Below are 22,980 nucleotides of genomic sequence, written 5' to 3'. Positions count from 1 at the left end.
GAGGTACACTGAACTAGACTAACAAATTCATTGCTCTTTACGCCATGAAAGGGGAGGGGGTTAGGAGATCAGGGCATCAAGGCATCTTTCAGCCATTTTGGTGCCCCTCCAGCTCTTCCAATATATACAAAGCTTTAGACAAATGCAGTGGAGGTTCTTTTACCAACCTAGAAAACCCTTTAGGCAGCCATTAGAGTGAAAGTAATAAAAAAAATGTTTTTAAAGGTATTTAGGCATACTTAATAACCTGTTGAGTGTAGGGGGCAGTATTTTGATGTTTGGATGAAAAACATACCCAAATATTTCTCAGGCCCAGAAGCTAGAATATGCATATAATTGTCAGATTAGGATAGAAAACTCTAAAGTTTCCAAAACGGTCAAAATATTGTCTGTGAGTATAACAGAACTGATATTGCAGGCGAAAACCGGAGGAAAATCCAACTAGGAAGTGCCTCTTATTTTGAAACCTCCCTGTTCCATTGCATGCCTTCCCTCCATTTAAAGGGATATCAACCAGATTCCTTTCCCTATGGATTCCACATGGTGTGAACAGTCTTTAGACATAGTTTCAGCCTTTTATTCTGAAAAATGACCGAGAACGATCGTGTCAGTGGATTGGCTGGGTGCCAGCAGAGTTTTGAATGCGCAACAGCTTGGAGCAGACATTTTCTCACTCTCTCCTATTGAAAAAGCAACGGTCCAGTTGAAATGTTATCGATTATTTATTGTTGCTTTATTGATTGATTATAAAAAACAATTTGACATGTTTCTACGAACTTTACGGATACTATTTGGAATTTGTTTCTGCCCTGTCGTGACCGCTCGAGCCTGGGGATTAGTGAACATAACGAGCCAACCAAATGGAGGTATTTTGGATATAAAAATAATCTTTATGGAACAAAAGGAAGATTTGTGTAACTGGGAGTCTCGTGAGTGCAAACATCTGAAGATCAAAAGGTAAGCAATTCATTTTTATTGCTTTTGACTTGTGTGACCAATCTACTTTGCTGCTAGCTGTTTGAAATGTTGTCTGCTGAGAGAGATGTCCTTACATAAACGCTTGGTTTGCTTTCGCTGTAAAGCTTTTTTATTTTATTTATCTGACACGCCAGGTGGAATAACAACAAGCTATGCTGTGCTTTGCTATATTGCACTTGTGATTATGAAAATTAAATATTTTTAGTAATTTAATTTGACGCTCTGCAATTCAGCGGATGTTAACGAAAATAATCCCGCTAACGGGATGGGTGCACCAAGAAGTTAAATCATAATACCAGTAGTGATAGAATAATTTGGTTGTAAGCCTGTTAAAACAATTCCTGGGCAGCTAAATTTAGACAAGTGTCTATCAAATGTACCCATTACATTAAATAAACACCGCCTTTAGCATATTACTCATTTTGGCAATTGGGTTTTTGTGGACATCGGCCAAAATGGAAATTAAATCAGCAACTTGAATCAATTATAGTAATAACCCATGTGTTACCGCTTTTTGAAATTATTTATCCACCATATTTAGCAACTTTTGAAACATATTTCAATATGATTTATGCATGTTCAAAAGTTCTTAAAATCTATGAAATTAATGATCCTCTGGGGCCACATGAAGTCGTGCCCCTAGGGCCTTATATTCTATCAGAGTCTTCTATTATGATTTGGCACCCCCTGGAGGTTAAAATGTTATGTTGGCTGCATGAAAGAAGTTATTGGGTACGAGGCTGTGAGCCGGTTAATAAGCAAGTTGCTCCCAATCTAAAAGGAGAGAATTGGAGTGTGACAGCAAGGCTAAGGATTCAAGCACGATTGACATGTAAAGGTAATTTCCGATTGAGATGATTTATGCAGTGTTTACCATGAACGCAGTCGCTGCGAACGCGAGAACATTGCCTTTAAATTGCAATCGCACTTAACTTCCACGATATGGATTGAGTCGAGTCGAGCCTAAATCTAAATTCAACAAATTGCAAAGTTGATCTATAGAAGATGTTGATCTAATATTGGCATAAGGTTGCCACACTGACTCAACATAAAATGTAAACATGGCAACAGTAATTTCTGACCAGACACTAAATATGGTGCTGGCTGCTGATAAACTTTTAAAGCTGGTCTAAATGGACAAATACAACAAATGATTCAAAATGTTAAACTTTATTTTACATTTTAGAGAACTAAAAATAAAGAGGTCAATATCAGTACACAAGTGATATGATTCCCGCTGGCGAGTTCAATCATAAATTATCCAAAACCCCGTAGAATTGACTCAACTCATTCCCCTTTACGGCGTTAAAATAATTCAGGAATATCCTGTCAATCCGACTGAAATTTTACATTTGAAAGCAAATCAAAAAGAAATGTACGGAATACTTTAAATATAAGCCTTAAATCTTTGCACTTTCATTTACCATAACCAATGGCTGTATTGAGACAAAGCCTAATTTGATCAAATTAATCTTTGCACTTTCATTTACCATAACCAATGGCTGTATTGAGACAAAGCCTAATTTGATCAAATTAATCTTTGCACTTTCATTTACCATAACCAATGGCTGTATTGAGACAAAGCCTAATTTGATCAAATTAATCTTTGCACTTTCATTTACCATAACCAATGGCTGTATTGAGACAAAGCCTAATTTGATCAAATTAATCTTTGCACTTTCATTTACCATAACCAATGGCTGTATTGAGACAAAGCCTAATTTGATCAAATTAATCTTTGCACTTTCATTTACCATAACCAATGGCTGTATTGAGACAAAGCCTAATTTGATCAAATTAATCTTTGCACTTTCATTTACCATAACCAATGGCTGTATTGAGACAAAGCCTAATTTGATCAAATTAATCTTTGCACTTTCATTTACCATAACCAATGGCTGTATTGAGACAAAGCCTAATTTGATCAAATTAATCTTTCAAAAGCCAGATTTAATTATTATTTTTAAAATATAAAATCAGGCCATGTCTTCAAAAAAACGGACTGAAATAAAACAAAAACATGATCGTCACTTAATTGCAGGCAATTAATTAAATAGATTACATTTTAGCACTGCTTTTAAGATTTACTAATTTGACGGTATAAACCGAATACCTCTGCCCAATTGAGAATGGTCCGTTTTAAATTTCAATGGGGTGGTCCAAAGGGTCTTGTTAGTGGGGCGAAGAAGTCCCTTTTCAAACATAAGGCATTCTGCAGCATCTCCACTATTGGCTTGTTGCCTGCCCCCAACCAACAGTGCATCAAACGCCAGTCTTCAGCTTCCCGAAAATTGACTTCACTCTGGGGTTTTGATGTAAACCTGAGCCGGCAGTGTCCAAGGTTCCTATAAATGCGAATTAAAGTGTTCGCAGTTCAATTAATGTTAACAGTCCAAAATGTTTAAACTAAATTACTGTCAGGTAGGCAACATACCTGGTCAAATTTTGTTTTATTTGAGAATTCCCTTTGATTCACAAAACATATAAAATGCATTCAAAAACACTATAACACAAAATGTCAATAGCTCGTCAAACGCTTGCCACTTCACCCTCTTAAGACACACCGAGTTCACAATCCTCCAAGCTCCCCCAGTGCTCTCAACACAGACAATCACCAACAGCAGGTCACATTTTCACACGGAAAGGGGTAGGAACAAGAAGAAAATGAAGCACACACACCATACAGCATCCACGTCAAATCAGACAGCAAGAAAGGATACAAATATTCATAGCGCTAAACATTCCATTGTGTTCAAGATTAAGCTTGATAGAAATAGAGAAAGGAGACCTTCGGGATCTCAAGATACGATGAATGTCCTTTTGATGGTCATATGGAACACACTCGCACAAAGCCACAGGTTCTTCTCAACTCTCGCAGACATCCGTCTCTTCAGCATCGCACAACCAGTCCTTTACACACTGCTTTTCCCACTCAGTCTCTCACTCTTTGGCCACTACCAATCGCTTTGTTCTCAAGTGATAAAGCAGACAGGATGTTTTGATCCATAAAAAGGGGAGATAAAGACAACACCCACAGTCTAACACAGTATATGCAGAGTGAAGCTGTGTCTTTCGATGGCAAAGCATTTACACATGGGAAGAGGGGTACTGATACGGAGTTTGGTCAAACATTGCTGCCAATGAGGGGCTTCTTTCCAGGAAATTCAACAACAACAACAACAAAAAGAAGAAGAGTTAACTGTTGAAGAGATTTTCATGAAGGCTTTCCATAAAACGGCAAACAAAAAAGACAATCAACTGCATACAGAGATTAAACCTCAAGCCCAATTCAAGACCATATACAGGTGGTTTAGGGGGGCTTTCGTGATACTCGTGCATCTCAGAAATATCTACTTAGCATGCAGATTCATCATGTCACGTCTTAAACTAAATAACTTTTTCTCAAGGGAAAAAAAAAGACATGTAGTGTAGCAGTTTACCCCTAAAGAACTATACACTTCAACCACTCTGTGCACTCATTTCCTACAGAATTAGTCACACACACAAACATATGAATAGTCAAATGTCTTCTTTAACAAAATGAAAGGCAATATAGTTTTAAATAGCAGGGACATAAGATATGACTAACTCTTTCTTGCCCCTCAAAATACTTACCAGATAAATCTAGAAATAGGACTTTAAATCAAAGTTTTCTACATTCCCCAACCTGATGATTTTGACTCCATAGAGGTGCCAAATCCGGAGCTGAAGCCACTGCCGGAGGCAGAGTTGGTGCCTGCAGCCCACCCTAGGCTAGCTGAGCTGGGGCTGCTGTAACTGGTGCTATTAGAACTATAGGCCTGGCTCTGATCCCGGGTGGCACTGGTCTGCCCGGCAGCGGCGGTACCTGCCGAATTGGTCTGACCCTGCTGGTTAGCAAGCATACCCATCATGCCCCAGCTGCTCTGCAGAGCAGCGGCCATCATGGCTGGGTTAAGGCTAAGCCCCCCGAAATTCACCCCGCTACTGCCACTGCTCCCTATCCCTCCACGACCACCGCCATAGCCCTGGCCCCCGAACGCACCAGCCCCACGATCCATCATTTGCCTACTATTATTGTGCTTAGGCTCAGCGTTAGAGATGTGCACGCTGACACCCTTGATGATCAGGTCCTCTCCGCACAGGGCTGAAGCAACCTAGACAGAGAGGGGGTGGGTGTAGGAGATGATTCAACAAGCAAACCAACCAGAATATAATCTGCGAACCACAGGTTGAGCAACAGCCATCGAAAAACATACCTGGTCATCTGCGAAAGTCACAAAGGCGAAAGCCCGGAAGGGTTTGGGAATGAAGACATCAGTGACCTCGCCATACTGCATGAAGAACTGCCGGAGCTCATCAGTGGTTATGTCCTCTGTGCAGCGGCCAACAAAGATTTTACGGCTGCGCATGGGCTCATCGGGACCTGCCTACCATGACAATAAAAGAGTGAAAGCACTTAAAATATTTTACCTGAACTGGGAATAGAACACAATTGAGACTTTAGAGGAAAGGATTCAAATAAGCAGACCCTAAACATTGATTAAATACCTTAGAGTTGGGTAGTTTGCAGTCACACCATCTTCCGTCAATCATGTGTCGCTGAGAAATCACTTTGGATTGAGTCTCGTACTCAGTGAACCGAACAAAACCAAAACCCTTTGAGTTCCCAGTCTTAACATCTCTTTTGACCTGCAGAGAGAGACAGAGAGAGCGAGGTATGATTATTGACATGCATGCTACCTCCATGAAGTACATCAACCATTCAACAAAATGTTGATTAGGTTGGGTTACCTGCACCATGATGACTTCTCCAAAAGTGGCGAAGTAGTCTTTCAAATCTTGCTCAGACGTTTTCCAAGGCAAACCAAGGATAATGAGGTCTGATGTTTTCTCGATACTCCTCTTCATTTTAACCGCAGAGGCAGCATCCATTTCATCCATTTTCCTTTTGTTATCTGACACAGGAATGCAAAATGTTGTATGACATTATGATACAGTGATAAGACAAAATCAGGAGTATACTTGGTCATTGGCCTAAACAAACTAACTAGCTAAGAAATATAAATGTTAAGTAGATCTAGCTAGTATACCCTATGGAGACAAACCCTACGGAGCTACGCCTAACGCGTAGCAATGTCGCTGTAGTGCGCTCCGACATTCTACGTACTCACATACCACATGAAAATTGTAAAATCTCATTCCTTGCGTAGCCATGGCAGCATTGTGTAGGCAATGAAGCTCACTTGGTTCCTTGATCTGACCTATAGGCTATGCATCAGAGTAAACTATTTTGCGTTGATAAATACATTTTATCTCAGTGACTGTTCAAACAATAAACCAGACATTGTAGCCTTACTTAGAATCCCTCCAAAAGTAATAACTATAGATTCCAGGCTATTGGTAAGAACAGCTTGCGCTTTCTCTGCAACCAAATCATGAGAATATTCTATTTTAGCTGATGGAGGGGATATATTGAAGCTAATCAACTTCAAGATTGCTGTCTCGGTTTAGCTTGGCATTAAATAATATTTAATACTTTTTTGGCATTGCTATAATATATAAAATCGCAGTGACTGTTCAAACAAACCAAACATTATAACCTTATTTTTGGCTGTCTTTACCCCTTTTTCTCCCCAATTTCGTGATATCCAAAAAGGTAGTTACAGTCATGTCCCATTGCTGCAACTCCCGTACGGACTCGGGAGAGGCGAAGGTCGAGAGCCATGCGTCCTCCGAAACACAACTCTGCCAAGGTGCACTGCTTGCTTAACACGGAAGCTAGCCGTTGATGACCGAACTCAGCTTGCAGGTGCCCAAGCCTGCCACAAGGAGCCGTTCAAGGACGATAGGACAAGAAAATCCGGCTAGCCAAACCCGGACGAAGCTGGGCCAATTGTGCGCTGCCTCATGGGATTGAATCTGGCTCTATAGCGACGCCACAAGCTCCGCATTAGACCGCTGCGCCACCCGGGAGGCCCCAAAAACATTTTCTCTATTTCTGTTTTTTGTGACTCCTATCTTTGGCTTGGAAAATGTGTTTTTTGGACTTGGCGGCGATCTAACATAATCATATATATTTGTTGTAAAGCCTATATATATATATAAAAAAAAATAATCTGAGACGATGGGTAGATTAACAAGATGTTTATCTTTCATTTGCTGTATTGGACTTGTCAATGTGTGAAAGTTACATATTTCTAAAAAATATTTTTGAATTTAGCTCGCTGCCTTTTCAGCAGAATGTTGTCGAGGGGTTCCACTAGCGAAACATTTGTCCTAGAAAGGTTAAATCGGCCGTTTATAAAAAATAAAATAAAAAATTATTATTATTTTTCAATTTTTATATATTTTTTGTTGTTTGTAATAATGACAATTACAACAATACTGAATGAACACTTATTTTAACTTAATATAATCAATTTAGCCTCAAATAAATAATGAAACATGTTCAATTTGGTTTAAATAATGCAAAAACAAAGTGTTGGAGAACAAAGTAAAAGTGCAATATGTGCCATGTAAGAAAGCTAACGTTTAAGTTCCTTGCTCAGAACATGAGAACATATGAAAGCTGCTGGTTCCTTTTAACATGAGTCTTCAATATTCCCAGGTAAGAAGTTTTAGGTTGTAGTTATTATAAGAGTTATAGGACTATTTCTCTCTATACCATTTGTATTTCATATACCTTTGACTATTGGATGTTCTTATAGGCACTTTAGTGTTGCCAGTGTAACAGTATAGCTTCCATCCCTTTCCTCGCCGCTACCTGGGCTCGAACCAGGAACACATCGACAACAGCCACCCTCGAATCAGCGTTACCCTTGCAGAGCAAGGGGAACAACTACTCCAAAGTCTCAGAGCAAAAATGGTTTGAAACACTATTAGCGCGCACCCCGCTAACTAGCTACCCATTTCACATCGGTTACAACAGCCTAATCTTGGGAGTTGATAGGCTTGAAGTCACAAACAGCGCAATGTTTGAAGCACAGTGTAGAGCTGCTGGCAAAACGCACGAAAGTGCTTTTTGAATGCCTGCTTACGAGCCTGCTGGGGCCTACAAATCGCTCAGTCAGACTGCTCTATCAAATCATAGACTTAATTATAACATAATAACACACAAAAATACGAGCCTTAGGTCATTAATATGGTCGAATCCGGAAACTATAATTTCGAAAACAAAACGTTTATTCTTTCAGTGAAATACGGAACCATTCTGTATTTTATCTCACGGATGGCATCCCTAAGTCTAAAAATGTCTGTTACGTTGCACAACCTTCAATGTTATGTCATAATTACGTAAAATTCTGGCAAATTAGGCAGCCAAAACTGTTGCATTATACCCTGACTCTGGTGAAATGAACGCAAGAGAAGTGACACAATTTCACCTGGTTAATTAACTGGTATCGGCTTTTTTTGGTACTCCAATAATTGGTATCGACGTTGAAAAAAATCATAATTGGTCGACCTCTATTCTCTACCATAAGCCGCCTCCAATGTAATTTGATAGAATTTGGCAGTACGTCCAACCCGCTTCACAACCGCAGACATGTATGGAATTGTGTGGACGAGCAGCTTGCTGACTTCAACGTTGTGAAAAGAGTGCCCCGCGGTGGCGGTGGGATTATGGTATAAACTAGCGGTGGGATTATGGCAGGCATAAACTAGACAACACACAATTGCAGTTTATTGATGGCAATTTGAATGCACAGAGATACCGTGACGGGATCCTGAGGCCCTTTGTCGTGCCATTCATCTGCCACCATCACCTCATGTTTCAGCATGATAATGCCCGGCCCAATGTCACAAGGATCTGAACACAATTTCTGTAAACTGAAAATATCCCAGTTCCATGGCCTGCATACACACCAGACATGTCACCCATTGAGCATGTTTGGGATGTTCTGGATCGATGCATACGGCAGCGTGTTCCAATTCCCGGAAATATCCCAAAAATTTGCATAGCCATTGAAGGAGTGGGACAATGTTCCACAATCAACAGTCTGATCAACTCTATGCGAAGAAGATTTGTCACACTGCATGAGGAAAATGGTGTTCACACCAGACACTGACAGGTTCTGATTCCACGCACCTGGTTCCACGCACCTACATTTTTTACAAAGGTATCTGTGACCAACAGATCCATGTGTGTAATCCCAGTCAAGTGAAATCTGTTCGGATGTACCGATTCTGTGCAGGTGTTGAAATCTATAGATTAGGGACTAATTCATTTACTTCAATTGACTGACTTCCTTATATGAACTGTGACCGAAATTGTTATGCTCCCCCCCCCCGTGGCTAAAAATTGACACTATCTGATATGCGAAAACATTGCAGCATATCAAATTGGGATAACAGTTACACAGGCAAGTATAAAAAATTGGCAGGGCATATTATTTCATTATAAATCAGATTATTTCACATGGTAATGTGGGAAGCTAATAGACTAGTGTTTAGCCAACTTTCTAGCATGGGAAGATGAGACTAGACTTACTTTCACAATTAAAAGTCAAGAATAAATATTGCTATTTGTGAGTCTGCATTTGTAACATGTTACTAGAAGGTGCATGTTGCTCCCCAAAAAAAACAGACTTCACCCAGTGCAAGCAAAGATCTGACGCATGCACTGAGACACGGGGTTACTGTACCGTAGGCCGCAGACCTGTCACAGAAAGAACAATGAGACAGATATTTCAGTTGTACAGTGCGCATTCTGAAAGCATTCAGATCCCTTGACTTTTACGTTACAGCCTTGTTCTAAAATTGATAAATACAAATCTACAGATGTTATCCTATAATGACAAAGCAAAAAATGATTTTGAAGTATTCAGACCCTCGCTATAAGACTCAAAATTGAGCTCAGGTGCATCCTGTTTCCATTGATCATCCTTGATTTGTTTCTACAACTTGCTGCAGCATTGAAGGACCACAAGAACACAGTGGCCTCCAACATTCTTAAATTAAGAGGTTTGGAATCACCAAGACTTATCCTAGAGGTAGCCGCCCAGCCAAACTGCGCAATCGGAGGAAAAAGGCCTTGGTCGGGGAACTGACCGAGAACCCGACGGTCACTCTGACAGAGCTCCGGAGTTCCTTTGCGGAGATTGGAGAACCTTTCAGAAGGACAACCATTTTGGCAGCACTCCACCAATCAGGCCTTTAAAGGACATTATCTTTCATTATTACAAAAGTGATTTTCAATACGTTAAATTGATAGACCTTTATAGGGTTAGCGTTACATGTTGACCATACCAGACACGTTGCAAAATAAATTTACATAAACCCCAAAAAAAGAAACGTCCTCTCACTGTCAACTGCATTTATTTCCAGCTAATTTAACGTGTGTAAATATTTGTATAAACAAACATTCAACAACTGAGACAAACTGAACCAGTTCCACAGACATGTGACTAACAAAAATGTAATAATGTGTCCCTGAACAAAGGTGGTTGCATTGTAATGCTGAAGGGTCATGTCAGGATGAGCCTGCAGGAAGGGTACCACATGAGGGAGGATGTCTTCCCTGTAACGCACAGCGTTGAGATTGACTGCAATGACAACAAGCTCAGTAAGATGATGCTGTGACACACCGCCCCAGACAATGACGGACCCTCCACCTTGATCTTACTCCAGAGTACAGGCCTCGGTGTAACGCTCATTCCAATGATGATAAACGCGAATACGACCATCACACCTGGTGAGACAAAACCGCGACTCGTCAGTGAAGAGCACTTTTTGCCAGTCCTGTCTGGTCCGGTGACGGTGTGTTTACGCCCATAGGCGACGTTGTTGCCGGTGATGTCTGGTGAGGACCTGCCTTACAACAGGCCTACAAGCCCTCAGTCCAGCCTCTCTCAGCCTATTGTGGGCAGTCTGAGTACTGATGGGGGGGATTGTGCGTTCCCGGTGTAACTCAGGCAGTTGTTGTTGCCATCCTGTACCTGTCCCGCAGGTGTGATGTTCGGATGTACCGATTCTGTGCAGGTGTTGTTACACGTGGTCTGCCACTGCGAGGACAATGAGCTGTCCATCCTGTCTCAGGCGTCTCACAGTATGGACATTGCAATTTATTGCCCTGGCCACATCTGCAGTCCTCATGTCTCTTTGCAGCATTCCTAAGGCACGTTCAGGAAGATGAGCAGGGACCCTGGGCATCTTTCTTTTGGTGTTTTCCAGAGTCAGTAGAAAGGCCTCTTTAGTGTCTTAAGTTTTCATAACTGTGACCTTAATTGCCTACCGTCTGTAAGCTGTTAGTGTCTTAACAACTTTCCACAGGTGCATGTTCATTAATTGTTTATGGTTCCTTCCCTTCTATGGACACTTAACAACCCTCCAGACGAGCTTCAATGCCATTACAACTCTCCTTCCGTGGCCTCCAACTGGTCTTAAACACAAGTAAAACCAAATACATGCTCTTCAACCGATCGCTGCCTGCATCACTACTCTGGACGGTTCTGACCTAGAATATGTGGACAACTACAAATACCTAGGTGTCTGGATAGACTGTAAACTCTCCTTACAGACTAACATCAAACATCTCCAAACCAAAATTAAATCTAGAATTGGCTTCCTATTTCGCAACAAAAATATCCTTCCCTCATGCTGCCAAATATACCCTCGAAAAACTGACCATCCTACCGATCCTCGACTACGGCGATTGTCATTTAGAAAATAGCCTCCAATACCCTACTCAATAAATTGGATGCAGTCTATCACAGTAACATCTGTTTTGTCACCAAAGCTCTATATACTACCCACCACTGCGACCTGTATGCTTTCGCTGGCTGGCCCTCGCTTCATACTTGTCGCCAAACCCACTAGCTTCAGGTCATCTGCAAGACCCTGCTGGGTAAAGTACCCCCTTATCTCAGCTCGCTGGTCACCATAGCAGCACCCACCTGTGGCACTCATTCCAGCAGGTATAGCTCTCTGGTCACCCCCAAAACCAATTCTTCCAGTGGCCGCCTCTCCTTCCAGTTCTCTGCTGCCAATGACTAGAACGAACTACAAAAATCTCAAACTGGAAACACATCTCCCTCACTAGCTTTAAACACCAGCTGTCAGAGCAGCTCACAGATTACTGCACCTGTACATAGCCCATCTATAATTTAGCCCAAACAACTACCTCTTCCCCTACCGTATTTATTTAGCTCCATTATTTCTACTTCCCACATTGTTCCACTGCAAATCTACCGTTCCAGTGTTTTAACTTGTTATATTGTATTTACTTCACCACCATTGCCTCTTTTTTTGCCTTCACCTCCCTTATCTCACCTCATTTGCTCACATTGTATATAGACTTTTCTACTGTATTATTGACTGTATGTTTGTTTTACGCCATGTGTACCTCTGTGTTGTTGTATGTGTCGAACTGCTTTGCTTTATCTTGGCCAGGTCTTAATTGTAAATGAGAACTTGTTCTCAACTTGCCTACCTGGTTAAATAAAGGTGAATAAAAAAATACAAATAAATTGAACAAGCATGGGAAACCGTGTTTAAACCCTTTACAATGAAGATCTGTGAAGTTATTTGGATTTTTACAAAGTATCTTTTAAAGACAGGGTCCAGAAAAAGGGAGTCTCTTTTTTTACACTCCAGTCAGTTGTGGCATTTCAGGCAAAATAACAACCCAATATTTTTATCCCGGGACAAATTAGCCACCAACAGCAAGCTAAATTGCCATAAATGTTTCATGCTTTTCGACCTGGCGCCAAATTAATAGAATTGGTTCAAATCAACATGCGAGTGTTCCAACATGGCCATGTTCCATTACAGCGCGTGTTACGGCAGACCGAACATAGCGGGACCACCTGTGCCAATTGGCTACCTAGCGTTCCAAATACCTGCGTGTCAAGGAAGGACGACGCCTTAAACGTGTTGTCACTGAAAAATACTGTCGGGTACAATTGTGATAAATCCAGTTATGAGTGTGTATTTTGCTTTTGTAAAATTAAAGTAAAGGGCTTTGCATTTCTAGAACCGTATCACAATTGAGAATCGACTCATGTAGATGTATTTGGCTGCCAGATCGAGTCTACCTCTGAAAATAACAAGGTCAGTGGACCAAGGGGGTAAAGTTAGACTCCTTACGAGTACATATTGGTCTAGTTGCTAGCTAACATTAGCAAGTAACGTTAACTAGCTAGATAGTACGGGTACCAGCAACCATGCAGCTACATTTGGCGAGCTAACGTTAACTACCAACGTTGCCTCTAAACGAAAACACACCTTACCTTTTGGGTAGTTGACGACGTACACCAGACTACCCCAGTCATTCTCAGGTGCATGCAAGATACCCTCAACTAGACGGACGCCTCGCATGCACTGAGACACAGGGTTCCTGTAACGTAGGCCGCACGCTCCGGGAAACTGGGCTGCAACCGTTGACAGCAAAACAGTCCCATCATCCTCCGATGGGATCTCCATTGGCTCTTCGTTTTCGTCCTCTGCCACGCGAATGTACAACTCTGCCATGGTCTCGAAGTTAGATTAGGAAGTAGTTAGCAAGCTAGCTAATTGCTAATTCACGTTCACAGCTAATGGCGCACGCGGGGTTCTGTCGATTAGCTAGCAAAACCAGCTAGCAAAGCGATATTCCAAGGAGTCTCTAATCTAATTTGGGTAATACAAATTGGGTGAAAGATAAAAGTTTTGCTAATTTGTGCGTTCACGGGGCAGACAGCTGTTTAAAAAAATCGATAGATGGTGGCCATGAGAGCTGAAAAGGCCCTGTGTTCCTGGCTAATAAACACCGCACACGCTTGCAACATGAATGGTTAGCAGGATCTCGCACGAATATGATAGGACAATATTTTGTGTATCTTCTTTACGGTTTTAAAAACGAGGTCGACCCTGTTCGCAAAATAAATTATACTTGATCAATTATAAGAACCAGTGTAATTACACCTCCAATTTGTGAGGGTAAGGTAAAAAAAAAAACAATACGAAAGGCGTCAGCTAATCTCCCTAGCCGTCAAACGTCTAACAAAATGGCCGCTTCTTCGGTGGGGTTCATCGGTGGTTGGCGTCCAACGGTATGGTGCATTACCGCACCCTCCTGTACTGGAGTGTGGGCCAGAGACCGGGATGAACTAAATCCTGTCTGCCAGCGCCGTTTCTCTTTAAAAAAATATTACATATTTTAGCCTGTATCTAATTACGTTCTACTTAATATACTCTTTAAACGAATATCCTGTATCTCCCCAACAACGAGGAATCGGCCAGGAATCAAAATGAATGACCAGAATCGGCCCAAGTACCTCAGACCGTTTCAGTCTACCGGAATTCAGCAGACTTTGCCGGCATTTTACCAGAATCCCCCCATAAGCGCCCGATGCATTTTTAAATAAAAGTATACAAAGTTACATAAAATTTTGTATACATTAATTTACATTTTGTATACATTTTATTACATACAAATTATACCAATCCACAATTTTTTTTAAATAATTGAATTTATTTTTTTGACACCCTTTTTGGCATATCCCAATTGTCTTGTCCCATCGCTGCAACTCCCGGATGCGGTCCAAACACTTAAAAGACACACCCTTGTCCACTTACCCTCGCCTTATGCCCTTGGGGGAATCCCCGTCGCCATCATGGAGGGTGGTCCAAATGATTAGCTAAGCAAGGGAAGTTTGCATAGTAAGCCCTCAGCCCTTGTTTTTAGTTGTGTTTGCGAGTGTACAATAATGTCCACTCCGGGTCCTGAAACTCTCCATAATTCAATTTGTGACGATTGTAACATCCGCCATGAAAAGTCTGCGAAAACTTTAAAACAACTTTAAAACCTCAACTTCAATATTTTTATATTTTACATTTTTAAATGTCAGTGTGTGTAAATGAGGTAGGATAAGGAAGTTAAGGCAATAAATAGGCCATAGTGGCGAAATAATTACAATTTAGCAATTAAACACTGGAGTGATAGATGCAGAAGATGAATGTGCAAGTAGAAATACTGGGGTACAAAGGAGCAAAATAAATAACAGTATGGTGATAATGTAGTTAGCTGGGCTATTTACATATGGGTTATGTACAGGTGCAGTGATCTGTGAGCTGCTCTGACAGCTGGTGCTTAAAGTTAGTGAGAGAGATGAGTCTCCAGCTTCAGTGATTTTTGCAGTTTGTTCCAGTCATTGTAGTCAACAAACAAGTGCAAGTAAAAACGAATGTAAATAAGTTAGAAATTGTGCTACTAATGCACAGACACATCTCATAAAAATAATGTTTTTGTTTGTTTAGCTTTTGGAAATTGTAGAAATAAAACATTTTCCTTCTTCAGAAGTAGCTAGGCAGGCTAATGTTAGTTAGCGAATTAATTTGCTACCTATCATACAGTATGTGTATATGAATAATTATATAAGTAAACATGCAATCATGATTGACTGTAGCGCACATAAAGCACCCGGTGGCTGAAAACACAATTGTCAACCAGTGATGAATTTCCGGGCAAGGGCAGTCCATTTAAAATTCATTCCTTCCTCCCTCACCCTGCAAGTGTAAACTTGTCAGATGTCATGATACATCATCAGAAGTATCCACTTAATTTGAGGGCTGAAGGTGTGTCCTTCAAGTGTCTGGAATGCAGCCTTTGTGACCGTGTGCCTGGCCCACCACAGGAGCTGCTCCGGCAGCATGATGGGACAGGGACATCCTGCCCGGCAGGGCTCTCCCCTAACCCGTACAATGCTGGGCCAATTGTGCGTTTCCTCATGGGTTTCCTGGTCACGGCTGGCACAGGTATCGAACCAGCATCTGTAGCAACTCAGTTTGCTGCAGTGTCTTAGACCGCTGCGCCACTCGGGAGGCCCTATTTTTAATGCTTATCAATATGCACAAAGTATAAAAATACTAAAATACTACTTAAACAGGACTCTTAAATAAAGAAATATCACAGAAACAATGAGAAAATATGGGAAAATAAATAAATAAATGTTAATTATATCAAGCAACCCGTGTAATCATCTGCCAGAGATTAGCCACAATCAGCCCGAGCCCCAAGTAATACATTTGGGCCAGATAACTCACAACAGAATCGTCCCGAGCCCCAAGTAATACATTTGGGCCAGATAACTCACAACAGAATCGTCCCGAGCCCCAAGTAATAAATTTGGGCCAGATAACTCACAACAGAATCGTCCCGAGACCCAAGTAATACATTTGGGCCAGATAACTCACAACAGAATCGTCCCGAGCCCCAAGTAATACATTGGGCCAGATAACTCACAACAGAATCGTCCCATTGTTCTCAACTAGCCTACCTGGTTAAATAAAGGTGAAATAAAAAATAAAAGTCAGCTCAGCTATCCCCATTGAGACCGTGTCTGTGCCTTGACCTAGGTTGGGCAAAACTAAACATGGCGGTGTTCGCCTTAGCAATCTCACTAGAATAAAGACCTCCTCCATTCCTGAAATTATTGAAAGAGATTGTGATACCTCACATCTGAAAATAGGGCTACTTAATGTTAGATCCCTGACTCCCAAGGCAGTTATAGTCAATGAACTAATCACGGATCATAATCTTGATGTGATTGGCCTGACTGAAACATGGCTTAAGCCTGATGAATTTACTGTGTTAAATGAGGCCTCACCTCCTGGTTACACTAGTGACCATATCCCCTGCGCATCCCGCAAAGGCGGAGGTGTTGCTAACATTTACGATAGCAAATGTCAATTTATTTAAAAAAAAACAGACGTTTTCGTCTTTTGAGCTTCTAGTCATGAAATCTATGCACCCTACTCAATCACTTTTTATAGCTACTGTTAACAGGCCTCCTAGGCAATATACAGCGTTCCTCACTGAGTTCCCTGAATTCCTATCCCACCTTGTAGTCATAGCAGATAATATTCAAATTTTTGGTGACTTTAATATTATTATTATTATACGACCATGCTGGTCATTTATGAACATTTGAACATCTTGGCCATGTTCTGCTATAATCTCCACCCGGCACAGCCAGAAGAGGACTGGCCACCCCTCATAGCCTGGTTCCTCTCTAGGTTTCTTCCTAGGTTTGGCCATTCTAGGGAGTTTTTTTCTAGCCACCGTGGTTCTACACCTGCATTGCTTGCTGTTTGGGGTTTTAGGCTGGATTTCTGTACAGCACTTTGAGATATCAGCTGATGTACGAAGGGCTACATAAATACATTTAATTTGATTTTGAAAAGGAGTGAAAAGTGAAAAGGACTAAGGAAAAGTCAAATGGAAAATACATAGAAAGGAACATGGAAGAACTTCAAAGAACATTGAATGTGCAAGATCATGTAACATCAAACATAACATCAAAATGCATCTTATATTCCTGCCCTGACAGAAAAACCACATGATTTCAACTGACATTTTATGTGAAATCATGTGAAAACATGTTTTGGAACACAACGTGATCACATTTTCACATGTGTAGTTTAATGTAATCACATGTTGCTTTACATGTTATCACATTATCTTCACATAAGATTACATTAAAACATGTTTTTGGTACACTTCCCGTGTTCATGTGAAATTCATGTGTTTTTTGCGTAAACGCCCTGCAGTTCCACACTCAAGGATCTTAATAATGCTTTAAATGCACATGTATGATTGTGCATGTGTAATGGGTTGAAAACAAAGTCACTAAAAACAGACACCCATTTATTATTTATCCCCCCTAATTGTTTCTGTATTTGTCTTAATGTATCTAAATGGTATTTTCTACATACTTTAGCGTTAGCAGTCCATCAGGCCAATAGATGGCACTGTTGCACTGTTGTAGCAGGAGAAACATTAAGTTCTGGTCAAGTGCTCACCATTCTGCAGAATAAGGACCAGAACTTTACAGAGTAAACTGTGTCAGTTCTTTTACTATTACAGGTATGTAACAGCACTTCAAACGTTCAAATATATACACAATATGTAATAACATGCTATTTAACAACGGTGTCCAGATATTATCACGTTAGGAAAGGTTTTGTTTTGGCTTTGTGTCGAACTGAGTGAGAGAAGAAGGTGATTTACATTGAGTGAGAGTTTATGTTAGCTTGATGCTAGCTGAGGTAAAAAAAAACATTTACGAGTCACAGAGACTATGTTTACTGAGTAGCTTACTTTTACTGAATTTTGTCTAGGATATTTTTTTATCAAGAATCCATTTGTTAGGGATTTCTGAGTTGGTTTTACATGTTATTGGTTGTTTTGTGTAAAATTGTGCTCACAAGCTGGTAAACTGGCCGAGCATGCTCAGTCTGGTGGACTTTTAGTGCATACAGTGAGAGAGAGACGGTTTTCTGGAGGTGCCACTATCTTAAAGCTGAATGTAATGTTGTCACTTTTCTATAGAGGTAGCGGTATATAGAGAAACATTCAGTTCTTTATGGTTTCATAGATAGGTGTTTCTATTGTATGAATGTGAAATACATTGTGGTTTTCATGTGAAACCGTACACTAAGACAGGGTTATTTGTGGAACATTTTTTAATTCTGCTTTAGGTAAAGTGCATTTATGTTGTTTAATTTAAAGTGTGCACTTGTTTGATGTGAATATTTTCAAAGTACTAACAAGAAAATAGACAATTGAACAAGAGAAAAAAAACATTTGTAAACTTGTGTCCGTTCTTTTTACAGGCCACCTCAGCTACACATGTACTCTGTCTGCACACGCATCCACGCATGCACATACACACGGACAAACACACACACTAATGTTCTCTCTCTTGTGTTTGTCAGCAGTTCATCGTGGCCCTGTCATTCGCCTCCTTCAGCAAAGCTCTGTCAGGGACCTACATGAAGAGTGCATCACTCAGAGAGACACTTTAACCTGTCCAGCTCTCTCATCGGACTCATGGACGGCAGCTTTGAGATGGGTTTCAACAATAACATTGAGTTGCTTGAGAATTCATGTAATAAAAATCAGTCTGCTTTCAATACTGTCCAGTGTTATTGTTGTTCCTATTAATTGATTGACTGGCGTTTGTCCATGACTCTACCTAACATTGTTTTATTTGATGCTATGTTGTTGCAGCCTAGTATCCAAACTGATATGCCATTTTTAGTTTGAAAAAAAAAAACTGTGTTTAGAATTTGCGATTCCTGACTAATGCAGTGTTGTGGTTTCTTGCAGGTAACCTGCTGTTCCTGGCTGTGGTCAGCCATTTTGGGGCGAAGCTGCACCGGCCCAGGTTCATTGCTATGGGCTGTTTCCTCATGGCTATAGGATCCTTCCTCACAGACCTGCCACACTTCTTCATGGGACGGTAAAACAACTGAAATACTAGTTAAACTTGTGGAGATACTCCAATGCGGAGGATAGTTTCACTTTAGAAATAAAGAAATGTATCCAGTTGTTGATTAATCTCAGTTAACTTAGAACTAAAGTCTTGCGTAATTGGTCAGCTGCTTGATTATGTTTTGGGGCCATACGTGTTAAGAGAAGGGATTAAGAGATGCTGTAACTGTGACGTGGTAAGGTTGGACTCAGGTGCAGACAAGAGACCAGAAGATGAAGCAGTGGTTCCAACCAGTGTCTCCATCCCTCAAGGGCCCACTTAACTGCCAAAAGCTCCCAGTTGCCTACATCGTAGTTGCCTTCCGCTGGCGAGACCCTCTTGGAGAGAAAGGTGCATGGGTGCAGTTTCTTGTCCTCCTCGTTCCGCTGTGAAAGTACCGCACCAGCTCCGGTGTCCGAGGCGTCCACCTCTACCACAAAGGGACGAGTAGGATCAGGATGAAGGAGGATGGGTCCGGAGGTGAAACGTCCCTTGAGCTCTATGAATGCCCTGTCAGTCTCGGGATTCCTGCACAAACCTGCTTGAGTGAGGTGGGACAGGGCTGTATGTGTTCCGGAGGTGTTTTTGGAGAAGATCAGGATGTCGTCGAGGTGAACAAAGACGAACCGGTTCAACATATCCCAAAGAGTGTCATTGATCAATGCCTGAAAGACTGCCGGTGAGTTCGATATTCCAAAGGTCATGACTAAATACTCAGTGACCACTAGGGGTGTTAAAGGACATTTTCCTCTCATCTCCTGATTCCTGCACAAACCTGCTTGAGTGAGGTGGGACAGGGCTGTATGTGTTCCGGAGGTGTTTTTGGAGAAGATCAGGATGTCGTCGAGGTGAACAAAGACGAACCGGTTCAACATATCCCAAAGAGTGTCATTGATCAATGCCTGAAAGACTGCCGGTGAGTTCGATATTCCAAAGGTCATGACTAAATACTCAGTGACCACTAGGGGTGTTAAAGGACATTTTCCTCTCATCTCCCTGATTCTCTCCAGAATTTAAGTGTTGCAGAGGTCCAGTTTGGTGAAGAATTGGGCTCCTAGGGCCAACTCAAAGGCGGCAGACATCGGGTAGGGGGTAATGATTCTTGATCGTAATCCTTTTCAGCCCTCTGTAATCGATGCAAGGACTGAAGTTTGGGTCAGAGACAGAGAGATGAGGGATGCGATTAGACATGCAGCCCAATTATGATATTTTTTCCCCTAATTGGTCTTTTGACCAATCACATTAGATATTTTCATATCAGCTCTTTTTCAGAGCATATCTGATTGGTCAAAATACCAATTACAAAAATAAAATGACTGAATTGGGCTGCCTGTCTCAACGAATCCATAGAAACTGTTCCAACTGAAATGTTCCATCCTGTCAGTACTGATGTTGATTGGAATTAAATACACTTGTTTCGTTCTCTCCCATCCCCTGTAGGTTTGTTGAACATGAGTCGAAATTAAACTCCAGCACACTGGTAGCACTAAAGACGTGTGAGTATAACTTTTCCAGGTGAGTTGAACCTGACTGTGGGTGCAGTGGGGATATTCCTGGGAGGTCTACTGATGAAGAGGTATAAGCTTGGCGTTGTGTCTGGAGCCCAGATGTCTTTCGTCATCTCCTTCATGGCCTACCTCCTCCTCCCTCTGCAGTCTGGCACTAAGTGTGACAACGTTCAGGTGGCTGGTCTGTCCGTGTCCTACAACGAGTAAATATGACATCTGATTGGTTGGTTGGTGGGTTGATAAAAACAAACGTTTTGATCAGTGGAATATGAGGGAGAGCTAGACCAAAACACACATGGGCTTGTGCCGGGGCTCCCTCTTGTGGGAATATTCAGTATGGTTGTTACAGAGCCAGGATTCCTGGCTGTTTTGTCACTGTGCCTGTGTCAATGATAGTTCAGCAACAATTATTTAAACATCATTATTACCAGCCATTTTCTCTGTCCCCCAGGTCCCCTGGTGTACGATGGCAGCCTGTTGTCAGAGTGTAACAGAGACTGCTTCTGCTTGGCTGGGGAGTGGGACTCTGTGTGTTCAGACAATGGCATCACCTACACCTCCCCCTGCCTCGCAGGCTGCTCCAGCTTTACAGGTTACGGCAAGAACACAGTACCAATACTATTAATGTACTGAGTGTACAAAACATTCACAGGGATGCCGGCCCATGTTGACTCCAATGCTTCCCACAGTTGTGTCAAGTTGGCTGTATGTCTTTTGAGTGGTGGACCATTCTTGATACACACGGGAAACTGTTGAGTGTAAACAACCCAGCAGCGTTGCAGTTCTTGACACAAACTGGTACCCCTGGCACCTACTACCATGCCCTGTTGAAAGGCACGGAAATATTTTGTCTTGCCTATTCACCCTCTGAATGGCACACACACACAATCCATGTCTCAATTGTCTCAAGCTTTACAATATATTTTTTTAACCTTTCTCCTCCTCTTTATCTACACTGATTTAAGTGGATTTAACTAGTGACATCCATAAGGGATTATATCTTTAACCTGGATTCACCTGGTCAGCATATGTCATGGAAAGAGCAGGTGTTCTTAATGTTTTATACACTCAGTGTAACTCATGGCACTGACATGTACCACTGCATATACATTCAGAGAGTTTGGTATTTTTCCTGGAGGGCCACAATGTGTAGTAATCTTTGGCCAAACCAGGCACACTAGAGTCTATGGAGCGATATGATGTTGAATCTGAAATTATGTCTTGGTTAATGTCTATATGTCTTGGTTAATGCCTGGTTGGAAAAAATGAAAAAGACTGTAGCTCCTAAAGACATGATGGGCCACCACTTGGGTAGAAGCACTATATGGTCCTGTAGCCTACTTTGTCACATGTAAACAAGTTTAGGATGCCAAATGTTACCAAACATCCTACGCTTCCATTTAGTCCCAGTTAAACTTATCTTGACCTTTATCAACCCTACTGGATATGCCCTTTAGCTTTCATTTCAATTTTATTTTATTGTACTTTGTTTGGGACGGCACAAGACACTTAAAAAATAAAATGGTGTATATTTTTGGTCTAGTGTTCAATTTTCTTCTCTATTGCTCAATACTGTACGCTATGCGCACACAGTTGTCTGTTGTCGATCTGGAACCACTGACAGAGTAGGGGAGTATCTGTGGCCACATGATAAAACACTAGTCTGGCATCAGTAGTCTGAAAATAGGAGGAAACCAGTTGGACATGTACATCAACTTATGGCAGTTGACATTAATATTGTCAAAAACTCACCCTAGATGTCTCACACTTTGAATGAACTTGTGCCTTTGGCCAGGATCCAATTTTCCCACGGAGCTGGTGTGTAAAGGACCATATAAAATCATCTGAATGAGGCTTATTCATGATTCAGTGGGATTATAACATAGTTGAATTCCATTTCATTTCCAATGAGTTTAAGAAATTAATGGAAAGCCATGTACTGATTGTATTTGTATGTTATGAATCGCTACTTGAATATGTACAAAAACAGTTTGTTGATTTAGTGTGTCAGTATTGTGGAGGTCCAATATGAATGTAAAATCCAGACAGTTGAGGAATGACACGCAGTATGACATGAGCAATACCAAAAACATAGCTACTGCAGTCAGTTTACAACCAGAGATTTTTTTAAAATGTGTTTATTGCTTAAACACACATTTTAACACAGCATAAACCAATAATGATCAAATTAGAAATCAAAGCAGTGGTAGGTTTTATGGGGAAAACATTCAATCAAATACACATGGTAAGCAGATGTTAATAATGCGAGTGTAGCGAAA

General features: G+C 41.2%; 1 protein-coding gene and 1 long non-coding RNA gene across 12 annotated transcripts; one reads left to right on the top strand and one right to left on the bottom strand.

Moving 5' to 3' along the window:
• Positions 1-2,131: 2,131 nt before the first annotated feature.
• LOC109883937 (TAR DNA-binding protein 43) lies at positions 2,132-14,268 on the bottom strand. 2 transcript variants are annotated; one of them, XM_031804358.1, is made up of 6 exons: positions 13,188-14,233; positions 5,752-5,915; positions 5,509-5,649; positions 5,217-5,387; positions 4,999-5,114; positions 2,132-4,129 (listed from the first exon to the last, which is right to left on the bottom strand). In XM_031804358.1, the coding sequence occupies exons 1-6, from the start codon at positions 13,426-13,428 to the stop codon at positions 4,066-4,068; spliced, it is 897 nt and encodes a 298-aa protein (XP_031660218.1). In that variant the 5' UTR covers positions 13,429-14,233; the 3' UTR covers positions 2,132-4,065. The 2 variants fall into 2 exon arrangements, with proteins under 2 accessions (XP_031660218.1, XP_020331535.1); XM_020475946.2 differs by having other exon boundaries at positions 2,133-5,114; positions 13,188-14,268.
• Positions 14,269-17,740: 3,472 nt separating this feature from the next.
• On the top strand, positions 17,741-22,237 carry LOC109883938 (uncharacterized). Of its 10 annotated transcripts, XR_004205337.1 has the most exons (6): positions 17,742-17,803; positions 18,655-18,827; positions 19,049-19,181; positions 19,395-20,109; positions 20,204-20,278; positions 20,634-22,237. It is a non-coding gene; the product is annotated as an uncharacterized LOC109883938 (long non-coding RNA). The 10 variants fall into 10 exon arrangements; XR_004205338.1 differs by having other exon boundaries at positions 17,741-17,803; positions 18,658-18,827; positions 19,049-20,109; XR_004205336.1 differs by having other exon boundaries at positions 20,204-22,237.
• The last annotated feature ends 743 nt before the right edge of the window (positions 22,238-22,980 follow it).

Source organism: Oncorhynchus kisutch, linkage group LG24, assembly GCF_002021735.2.
Source record: "Oncorhynchus kisutch isolate 150728-3 linkage group LG24, Okis_V2, whole genome shotgun sequence".
Lineage (NCBI taxonomy): Eukaryota > Metazoa > Chordata > Actinopteri > Salmoniformes > Salmonidae > Oncorhynchus > Oncorhynchus kisutch.
This window is presented reverse-complemented; position numbering and strand designations above follow the sequence as displayed.

Bases quoted from the DNA above. Each gene is read 5' to 3' on its own strand.
- LOC109883937 (XM_020475946.2), bottom strand. From the start codon at position 13,428: ATGGCAGAGTTGTACATTCGCGTGGCAGAGGACGAAAACGAAGAGCCA. The intron at 5,388-5,508 runs GTATTTAATCAA...TTGTCATGGTAG, and splicing joins GCAAACTACCCAACTCTAAG to GCAGGTCCCGATGAGCCCAT. The intron at 5,115-5,216 runs GTATGTTTTTCG...CTCTCTGTCTAG, and splicing joins TGACTTTCGCAGATGACCAG to GTTGCTTCAGCCCTGTGCGG.